Source organism: Lepisosteus platostomus, chromosome 4 (genome assembly GCF_059453375.1).
Source record: "Lepisosteus platostomus isolate fLepPlt1 chromosome 4, fLepPlt1.hap1, whole genome shotgun sequence".
NCBI classification, from domain to species: domain Eukaryota; kingdom Metazoa; phylum Chordata; class Actinopteri; order Semionotiformes; family Lepisosteidae; genus Lepisosteus; species Lepisosteus platostomus.
In genome coordinates, this window is record NC_142614.1 from 50,487,993 (window position 1) to 50,499,510 (window position 11,518).

Below are 11,518 nucleotides of genomic sequence, written 5' to 3' on the forward strand. Positions count from 1 at the left end.
TGTTTCATGTAGGAAAGTCCTCATCTGGTCATCGTATGGAGGAGATCTTGCCAAAACTAGTTTAAAATTTAAATTAGAAGAAATAAAAAAGAGTGACATTACTTATCATGCCTATTTTAGTTTTCCTTAATGCCCAAATTCCATTCTGAACTGATTAATGAAACACATCCATCACATATTCGTCATCAACATCGATAAATATTATTTGAAAAAGGGTGTATATTTTAAATAGTTTTCTTTGGCAACCATTAAAGTGTCTACATGTTGCTGGTTTGTTAGCGTGTATTGTAAGATCATGGGTTAGAGAAAGTGGCTATAGAAATCGCCAGGACCAGAAGAAGAGGAACAAAACTTCAAGCATATTCATGCCACTTGGAAAAAGTGTTTTTTTTTTATTATTTTTACACCCCGTGTAAAAAGTCAAGTATTTTTACTTGACTGGAAGGATGATTCAAAAGGTTTTGCATCACCCCCAAGAAACTATACGCACCACCACCTAATCCAGGTGGGGCAGTCTTGCCATGCCATGAGATGCTTACAGAAGCAGATTACAGACGAGGATAATGAAGTTACTTGTTCCTTCACCATAACTCTCTGGAAGGTGGGAGGCACCGATGTCAGGGAATTATGTCGGTTAATAATAAGCAGCTTCACCACATTTCCCAGGAGAAGGAAAAATCAAGGGGACGAAGACGATAATAATGGATAAGATCGAGTGTTATTGTAAATGTTTATTGTAATTGTGTTCGTCAACGCTGTATTTCGTCGGTCATGACAATAAAGCTCTTTGAATTTGAATCAGGCACCATTTACAGAGAACTACAATAACCACGATGCATTAGTTTTATCTCATGCTCTGGGAGACGTGGATTTTACAGCGTCTGTTTTGGAAGCATCTGCGATTTTACTGAGCTTGGGTGGAACTGGATCTTGACATGGATATTTCTTACGTTTCTTGTTGAGGAAGACCACAAAGCGGTGATACATTTGTTAAAATAAATCGCAGATATTGGACTTTAAATTAATTTTCAGGTTGATAGCACGTTTTCAAATTGCAAATAGCTACACTATTACTATATTCTATAGTTACGGACCTCTATATTGTAGCTTAACCTGTCAAACCAATGTTAACTCGCTGACAGCGACGATGGCTGAAGGGAGATGGAGTAGTCTGGAATCTGCTGTTATTAACAGTTTGAGGAAGTTTAGAGACAGGTATTTCCAAATTGCTACGAAAAATGAAACGACTGAAGGAAATTCAGATCAAGAAAAAATAACAAGGACATGCTACTTGGACAGTTTACCGGTAGGACAACTTTTTAAATCAAAATGTTCATTGCAAAGTTATACAGCACAGTGCGATGAAAGAACAAAATAATGTGTTGAAAGTTGGGATAATACCTGCATTTTACAGTGTAAGTTACCGGATAAGGAGAAGTTTAACTCTTAGATACAGTATACTGTATAGTAAATTGATTCTATTCCAGAGGACATTGAGAATGCACTGATTTATTTTAAACCAGGCCCTGTACATTTTAAGGCAGACCCAGATCGCAAGCTGCAGAAAGATTGTTTTGGAATCTGTATGATCAAAATGTTTAATTTTACAGAAATGTTACTTTTCAGAAAGAATGTAGGCTCTTTCTGATAAGGACTGGGTCGTGTTCAGTCACCATTACTTCAGATTCTCTACGATTTGTTGTTCCTCTCTAGATCTGCGGATATTTGAAAGTCCTAGGACAAACATACTATTGTATTAAAACAACACCAAATGTCATTAGTTCCCATACTTATTTGTTGCCTTTTTAATAAAGGTATATGTTATTTCTGTTATGCCTTATTTTTATTTTTGTAATGCCCACCCGAACAGCAAATTGTGTGTTTTTCACGCCACACAAGGGAGAATGAGGAAGTTGACACATACTGTACCTCCCAATTGCGAGTCACTATAGACGACAGGAATCACAAACCCTTACCGTAGGTTCACCACTGACTGGAAGAGAAGCGAGTCCCTCGCCACCTGCACTGTTTTTAAGTGATCCGACTCGAATCCCCGAGCATACAGATCATGCGAGAGTCTTTTACCGATTAAGCCACTTGGAATGCGCCTACTTAATTTTTTTTTAATACTGTAGCTTCAGTACAAATAAGTAAAAACATGACATGTGCAAAAGAGAGACACGAACAAGGTTAATACTTAACAAAACAATACAATATAACACAATGAACATAAGAACGTCTGCAAACGCGAGTGGCGATCTAGTCTATTTGATTTTGAAAAGGTCATTGATCTGAGGATCTCATCTAGCGGTTTCTTGAAAACCGCAATGATATAACATTCAACAACGGCGCATGATAACGTTATTAGAACCCCCACCAACTTTGGTACAAAGAAGTGTTTTATGTTCTTGGTTGATTATTACATTATTAGAATGAGTACAGGTACATTATTCCTACAGTCACATCATAGAGGAAGATCCTAATAATTAGAACTAATCTAGAGGATCCTACATGTCGTCAGTTTCTATGCAATACTCCAGCCTTGAATAGGCTTGAATAACTTTTTAGGGATCATTGAAAGAGCAACAGCAGTAAAGGATACAAATTATATGACAGGGTATATGCCAATTTCAGAAAGCTTTAGATAAAACCTGTTATAAAAGATTAATACTGTAAGTTACATTTGGCAGGCATTAAGTATAATGCATAACCAGTATTTGGATTAAGACCTTGTTAATGTATAGAAAGATGCATATAAGAGGTGATTGATCAAACTGGTGCTGTGTACATAGTACACTACATAGGGATCTGTATTTGGCACACTACTCTGCTAAGTTATCCAGTTTCCTGGTTTCTGGTATAATTAGTTAACTCTTCTAAACTGTGACCATTGCTTCTTTCAAGAAATGTTTGGATGAGATCCTCAGATCATTAAGATACTCAAAAACCAGTCAGATGTGTTGAAGGGCTCTTCCACGTTCTCTAGTTCATGCAGTATGTTGGTCATCTACTGTAGATGATTAAGAAATTCTGTCAAACAGACGTCCCACTGAGAAAAACTCACTGGTTCTGTCCTAAAGTGATTTCTAACAACACCTCAGTGTCTAATGGATTTTCACTCTATCTAACCCAGATATCAGGGTGACACACTCCAGTGCGCAAGCCCCCCGTGTGGCAAAACATGTTTTCAGATTTTAAAAAATGCTTTCACTGTAACACATGCTTTCAGTGAGAATACCTTTAATGCTGAAAAAGTAGTACACTAAAAAAGTAACCTCTTTTTTTCCATCATTTGTTAGTTTTCACTGTCTTTTCTCTTGCTGAAGGTGGATATCCAGTTTTATGTCATGTCTTTCCTGACCCCTCAAGACCTGTGCCAGCTGGGCAGCACCAGCCAGTACTGGAGCTCTGCCGTGCGAGATCCAGTCCTGTGGAAATACTTCCTTCTCAGAGACATCCCTTCCTGGTCCTCCATCGACTGTACCTCCCTGCCAGATTTAGCGACTCTCCACAAACCCTTACATGAGAGCACAGAGAGTTATCCAGACTTCATGGCAGAGTACGTATTGAAGTTGAGTTAGACTTCCAAAACCACAAACGTTCAAACATGTCATCTTATATTATTATCTTCTGTAAAAACAGATCCAGCTTAATTCACTTTAATGTGTTTTTGTGTCTACTCATCCCTGCTTTCATCCTGATTGTTGTGCGGCAGTCTGTAAGGCAACAGCGGAGGCAGGGGTTACTTAATGCCAGTTCAATATACTGCTTCACTTACATAGGGGTGAATTAAGATATGAAGGATTGAAGGAAATTCTAAAATCGTAGAAAACTGGTTTGTCCAATATCACCCAAATAATTCAGCTAGGCATGAGGAAGTATGTATTAAGCCACAAAGGAAAAATGGAAAATTAAATAAATAATGTGCACACATCTCTGCAACACTGAGTTATTTGACAACTACTGCAATGTGTTGTGTATTAATGCTGTAAGAGTAAATAGAGCCTTCAGATTATTTTTGCACCAGTACTGTGCTAGTCATCAATACTATGCTAAAGGGAAATTAAACACACCTCAGTCTTTGTGTCCTTTGTTATGTACTTCAGGTATTTAAGATGTTACCCAGCATCAAGAAGACGATCAAGACCTCTCAGACCGAGGTATAGGGCAGTAACATCATTCTTTCACTCCCTGGTGGTTAACTCCGAGCCCTGCTTTGCCATGTTTGGCCCCGGCTTGGAGCAACTGGATGTCTCATACGTGCGGAAAATGATGACCTCTCCAGATGTGTTACCTATTGCGGGCTTTCCTCAAAGACAGATTAATGGTGTGTACCATCCGAATATACAGTATATATATATAAAATATCTTTTGATGGCAGTATACAGTTTTTTTTTAAGTTTGGGCACAATCAATTTTGTTGATTTTCTAAGTGAAAAGAAGTTAACAAAACCTCTGCAGCTAACAAACTTAAACTTGGAGACTGTGATTTCTGCCAAATGGGGTGTTGCTAAGTACTGACTGATAGGGTGCCCAAATGTTTGCACATGCCACATTTACTGTTTTATTTTTTTCAATCAGTGAAATTCAGCCAATAAATAGTAACTGTGCATTAAAATTTGCAGAAATATGTCAAGTTTAAGTTTGTTTTCTGTAGAGGTTGTGTTAACTTCTTTTCACTTAGAAAATCAACAAAACATGTAATCTGGCCACGGACGCCTAAACTGTTGCATACAACTGTATACTGTGCTATTTTCAAAGGTTCACAATGTTAATGTTATAGCCCCTTATTCTTATAATTTTTGATATTGCAGGTGTTGGATCTGGAATAAGCTTCAGGTTTAATAACCAGCAGACATTTAACATTATAACATTGTACTCGGAAACAAAGTAAGTTTACTCAGTCATGGGTTTTGTCTGTCTATCTGTTTGACTTTTTTCATTTGAGAAGTTTGCTTACTGTTTGCACTATCTTTTCAAAGCCATGCTCCTTGCTTATTTTCATAGACAGCAAGAAATGTGCCTGTAGTGTACAGTATAGGATCAAAGAGAAGCTCATCTACATTCTGTACGATAGATACAGTAGATACTTTATTGATCCCGTGAGGGAAATTGCAGTGCAACAGCAGCTTAACACAGACAACACAGCAACAGTGTAACGAATGATACAATAATAATAATACAATCCATACAATACAATCAGTACAGTGAGAAGTGCACTAAGAAGAGTTACTCACAGTCCAGAACACACAAAGAACAAACCAGAACAGGACAGTACACATAAAAGTAATATTGCACAATATAAATATAAATATAAATGTATTGCACAGGTCCCTGGCATATATTGCAGAAAAACGGTTGTAAACGTGGAAAAAGAAAAAGAACAGATGTATCAGTTTACTGCTCAGTCCAGAAACAGGTCACTGTCAATGTTGCCCCTGCTCAGACGCAAGGTGTATGCGTTGTACAGTCTTATGGCAGAAGGCAAGAATGACCTCCTGTAGCGCTCCCTGTCTCACCGTGGATGGAGCAAGTCTTTTGCTGAACGTGCTCTTCATTTCTTTAAGCATGTCATAGAAGGGATGGGAGACGTTGTCCATGATGGCCTATAGTTTGGACACCATTCTCCTCTCAGCCACTACTTCCAGGGGGTCCAGGCCAGACCCAATGACAGAGATCCAAATTTGGAAATTACTTAGATTATAAGGATCATCTGTTGAGTTGTGGGAGGGATCTGCATACATTTGTCTTTTTGGTAGTTTCACTTTGGTAGTTGAGCTAGTTCCATGAGAATCCATCCATTTTCTGATTTTTCAACCTCTGGGTCATGGGGGAGCCGGAGCCTATCCCAGCATGCAGTGGGAGCAAGGCAATGTACGCCCTGGACACGATGCCAGTCCATTGCAGGGGAGATAGACATGCACACACCCAGGGCATAATTTTCCACATGACAGTTAACCCACCAGTTTTTGGACTGCGGGACAAATTGGAGCACCCAGAGGAAACCCATGTGAACACAGGGAGACATATATAAATATATAAACTCCACGCAGATAGCACCCCAAGTCTAGAATTGAACTCAGGGCCCCAGGGCTGTGAGGCAGTAATGTTAGCCACTGTATCACCGTGCTGCCCACTAGAGCACTTTAATACACATAACCTTACTTTGATGTTACTGGCAGTCTCTATTTGTAGAATTCTATTGTCAGTATTTTTTTTGCATCCCCTAACTTTCAGGGAAAGTTTCAGTGGAAATGTGCTGAGAATTCAGTGCCCGTTTTCTTACCTGCATGTTGTTGCTCTAGGAAAGAAAGGGAGAGGGCTCGGCTTGAACAGCACAGCGTCCAGAGCAAACTGTTCCTGCGGGAGGCAGACAGCAAGGCGGAGCGTTCCACAGCAAAGTACACGGCAATGCCACACGTCCAGGAGGTGTGCAGAGTTGTGAATGGTTTCATCTATGTGGCCAATGCGGAAGAGAACGGAGGTAAGAACGACATTCCCAGAGCTCTTACAAAATTAGAACCTGGTACTGTTTTAATAGTTTAATCACGAACACATTGTGCACATTGGAAGTAAATTATGTATATGACATATGAGGCAAACAAACATTCATCAAAGTGGTTAAAGGAAGCCTGATATATTAATTAGTCAGGATGAATTGAGCTGATGCTGACTTGGGCACAAAAAATAGCAGTGTCCCTTTCGCACACCAATACACTCACACAAAAAGAATTCATTCAGGGTTTTGACCCTTGATGGGCACAGTTTGATGTGTTGTATGGCTTTTGAGGTGCGGACCGTGAAGAAGAACTGGCCCAGATTCAAGCCATGATTGACCCGGCCTGGGGGCCGTCCACTCGTCCCTTGCTGGTGCTGTCCTGCATTTCCAGGGAGGGACGCAGAAGAATTCCTTGTGTATACATGGCTGAGCAGTTGCACCTGAAACAACTTCTGAACCCTTGGCTGGTAAGGAAAGGCTGAATTCTCATCTCATGAATTTAGAATCTAAATTCGGCCAGCAGCCTTATCACTCTGCAACTCACAGCTGGCAACCCGCTGAAGCTCAGCAGGCGAGAACCTGGCCAGTACCTGGATGGGAGACCTCCTGGGAAACACTAAGGTTGCTTCTGGAAGAGTTAGTGGGGCCAGTAGGGGGTGCTCACCCTGTGGGCAGTGTGGGTCCTAATGCCCCAGTTTAGTGATGGGACACTAGACACATCCAGGTGGGGCTGCACGTTGGTGGTGGTGGAGGGGAGTCCCCATTACCTGTAAAGTGCTTTGAGGGGAGTGTCCAGAAAAGTGCTATATAAGTGTAAGCAATTATTATTATTATTTTACTGTAAAAAGGCGCCGTCCTTTGGATGAGATGTAAAACTGAGGTCCTGACTCTGTGTGGTTGTTAAAAATCCCGGGGTGTTTCTTGAAAAGAGTAGGGGTGTAACCCCGGCATCCTGGCCAAATTTCCTATTATTATGATGTAGGAAAACCGGCTCAGGGACGCCAAATATGTAATCATAGTGGCTCTCTGAAGGCACCAGTTCTGTAGGGTTTGGGCATTTACTGAGACAATTATTAATTGTAGCAGTAAATCACAAAGTTGATTCTTTTGATGGCTTTAGAATCCAACCATGCGACATAACTCAAACAACGCACACACACAGGTACTAATACACGAGGATACATTTATTAATACATAAAATATGCATTTAAACCTAACAGATCTTATCGAGAGGGTTATCAGAATACAAAAGATATATATTCAATCAGTTACAAATTGTTACACATGTCAAGAGGACATACGTTCAGTATATCATTCATTAAGACCGTTTCCTAAAGTGAACTTGGTTACAACTTCTACATTAGATACTCAAAACAAGTACATAACTCTTAGGAATTAAATTGATATCAACTGGTTTGGATAACAATTGAATTCTCGAGCTGTAATGCAGTGAAGTTGAATACTCATCCAATTTCTGGGGATTCAGATCTCCTGCAGGCACAAAGAAACAGTTGCAGGCTGTTGCTGTCCAATCCGCGCTCTCTGGCTCGGTGCCAGGCTGTGCTGTGCGGCTTGTGACGGTGCGCTGCAGATGCTGCTGACCGGCTAGTTAGTGTTGGCTTTAACTAGCACAGTTTGTGCACAGGAGAAAAGATGACTGTGGGTCCCAGCAAGTCAGGAAGAGGACCGGTTCGTTCCTGATGAAGAGCTAGTTCTGAATAGTGATTCAGCTGTCCACAGTTCCGACCTGTTCACGAGGCCTGCTGCTGGTTACTCTCTGGCAACCTCCACTCTAGACTCTTAGAACAAAGGAAAGTTCTGGCACTCGGATACACTGGCCGTTCCGTGGTTGTCCGGGCTGAGTCTCAGGATGGTCAGGAGGTGCGCTGCGAGAATGTCCTGCCCTTGGGAGCCTTCTGCTCCTGGGCCGTCCTGCCCTGGAATTCTCCTTTGAATTCCCTTTAGAACAGTCCACAGAATCCTCTCCAGAATCTTACTGAATCTTACTGAATCTCTCAGGCTCTCTGTGTTGCCTGTTTTTACCTGGAGGAACTTCAGCTCGTTGATTGGCTGAAAGTTCCATGGGCATCAGAGTCCCACGTGGGTTACTCGGCCCTACCAGTCCCTGATTGGTTGATCAAGGTGAGATATGAGTCACTTACTCCTGACACTTAGTAATGCAGTCCAGATGTCCAACTGGCACTCCCTAGACAGATAGGCGCCAATGGATGACCATTGATCATGATAGCCAGACTTAGCTAAGTGCATCCCCCTTTGGGAGCTGTCCTAGGACCTTAAATCACCCTGCATGAATAGTCTCTCTGTGGCTGCACCACAGAGATGAACAGAGAAATGGGGCCTAATTTGGGAAAGCTCAGAAACACTTAATTCTTTCTTACTAATAAGCCTCGCCGCTACAATGATAATCTGCAATGGGCAGCAGGGTGGTACTGTACACTGGTGAGCATTGCTGCTTCACAGTGCAGGTGTTCTAGATTCAGTTCCTGAGGTGCTATCTGCATGGAGTCTGTGTGCTCTCCCTGTCTTCACATGGGTTTCCTCCAGGTGCTCAGGTTTTCTCCCACAGTCCAACAACATACTGGTAGGTTAATTGGCTTGTGGGAAAACCGGCTCTGGTGGGTGTGTTTATGTCTGTCTGCCCTACAGCAGACTGGCATCCCCTCCAGAGTGTACTGTATCTTGCCTTCTGTTTGTTGCCTACCTGGATGGGCTCCAGCTCCACTGTGACCCTGAATTGAGTAGAGTGGTTAGAAAATGGATGGATGGTTAGAACCAGCAACTATTTTTTGTTATATTTCCACTCAGTTTGGAATCGCCAAGTGTGTCATTACATCTTGGCTTAAGTATATGACACAGCTAACCGCACAGGGGCATGTGAAAGAGAAAAAAGGGTCATATAACCCTTCCACCAGTACAATCATTAATCTTTTAACATACTACAAGCTGTACTGAGATATACTGGGGCTTAACTGCTGATTGAAGGAGTGGCTCATCCTGTGGTGACATCACTGCAAGTGTGAAGTCGTCAGGGTCACTGTTTCTTTGAGAGAACCCCAAATGACTAATCCGATGCCTATTCCCAGTGGCTCTGGTCCAATTGTGCTCTGCCCCTTGGAGAATCACAGGCACAGATGGCCAAGCTTTGTTGTGACCCAGGGCTGTGAGATCTGGATCACAGAGCTCAATCCGGTTGAGCCACTCAGGAGCCCCAGAAGCACTGCTTTTCCCCTCAAGCTCAGTGACTTGCCTTATGATTGATAAATTAAGTACTGTTAGTTTGTCTCTTGGGCCCTAGATTTTGTTCTGGACCCGGGGTGTTTTGTGTGCTACGTTTGACACAGAATGAACTTTATCTTATACACATAATTTAAATGTTCACTTCTTCACCCCTTTGTTGTTTATGTGATATTTATGTCTGTGAGAAAGTATGTTTTATAGCATTTGGAATAAAAAATATTTGAAAGTTTTCCATTGCCTGAACAATCACACACAATTGAAGATTTGAAGTCCCAACTCATTTGCTGGAACACTTGTTTTTAGACCGGTCAGAATTGTGATTCACAATGAGGTATATCACCACGGTTTGGTGAAAAAGTAATTAAGCCCCCTTAAGATTTTATGGTTTAACATATTTAGACATACAGTTTTTGACCTTCACCTAGTCTTCACTAAGTTCTAACGGTGGATAAAACTAACTTCATTTGAGAAATAACACACAAAAACTCTACTTTGTCATAATTTATTTAAAAGTAAGCCAGTATTGACTTTCTTTCTGTGAAAAAGTAAGTACTGTAATTCTACTAAGTGATGGACAAATATGTCTAAATATGTTAAATCATAAAATCTTAGGGGGTGTGCAAGCAGCTGGTATAAGTTGTTTAAATTAAGGTCAAAATAACGTTAACATTGTTTTTGAAAAGCAAAATGTGAATGTGTATTTATAATTTCTCTTTTTTGCATTTCAGGTCCAGGACTCTGAAGCTGAATCACTAAATGGATTTTTAAATGGAATAGAATGGCTTTTGGGAGAAATTGGGATAAATGTTTAGATCATTCAGAGTAACCTTTCATGCTTTTGGAAATTGTAAATGTTAACACAACTCTTAAAAGGACGGGTAAAAATATTTGTGAAGACTACACTTCTTTTATATATCAGAGACTTTATATGCTAATTTTATGTTTGTATTAGGAAAGAAGTGATTGGCATAGTTCAGAACTTTTTTGAATCTGTAGGCATCATCGCTTCATGTGATAATAAGTGGAAACCTGCTCGATGTCAAGGATACCATGATGCTCCTATTGTGGATGTGTCAACTCAGTGAATTGTCACTAAGGTGTACTGTATAATTACAGATTGAAGCTGTTTTCTTTCTCTAGTATTACTGTTGGCATTTTAAGGTTTGACAGTCCACATGACAGAATCAAAACCTTAATTACTGCTCCTGTTCCCTGTTACAGGGAGGTGTTCCCAATCACTAACCCTCATTTAACCAAGCACTATCCCACTTAATGCAGGGTCTGTTGTTACCTGGGGTTTATTGCACTGTAGCGCTGCATTATTGCATACCAGCACGATTATAATGCTTCTATCCAGCCTATAAGGTCTTTCAGAAATAAATGTACCTTTTAATGAAGTGAATGGTTTAAAATTGTCAACAACCTTAAGCAAAATTTCTCAGGTCTAGCTCAGAAAATGGTTGGGTATGTTATAAAAAAATACAGAAGATTATAAGTAATTGAGTATAAGACCTCTGATTTACCTGTTGCTGGAGAAGACCTCAAATGACTGTTGCTGTTGCAAATAACATCCTTTGTCGGTTAATTCAATTTTTTTTTACTCTAGGATTTAAAAAATAGCTTGGACTAAGTTTATACAGCTGTGGTGCTTATTTGTTCATTATGGTTTGTGTAGTGTGGAACATCGCATCTACTGACGGGGACACTATACTGTAAACAGGCGCCGTACCTCGGATGAGACGTAAAACCGAGGTCCTGACT

The 11,518-nt window shown here is 40.7% G+C and overlaps 1 protein-coding gene across 2 annotated transcripts; it reads left to right on the top strand.

Moving 5' to 3' along the window:
• Positions 1-837: 837 nt before the first annotated feature.
• Positions 838-11,155, top strand: fbxo4 (F-box protein 4). 2 transcript variants are annotated; one of them, XM_088629775.1, is made up of 7 exons: positions 838-1,306; positions 3,327-3,559; positions 4,107-4,327; positions 4,815-4,890; positions 6,306-6,484; positions 6,791-6,966; positions 10,486-11,155. In XM_088629775.1, exons 1-7 carry the CDS (start codon positions 1,148-1,150, stop codon positions 10,567-10,569), a joined length of 1,128 nt encoding a protein of 375 aa, XP_088485901.1. In that variant the 5' UTR covers positions 838-1,147; the 3' UTR covers positions 10,570-11,155. The 2 variants fall into 2 exon arrangements, with proteins under 2 accessions (XP_088485901.1, XP_088485902.1); XM_088629776.1 differs by having other exon boundaries at positions 1,304-1,415.
• Positions 11,156-11,518: the final 363 nt, after the last annotated feature.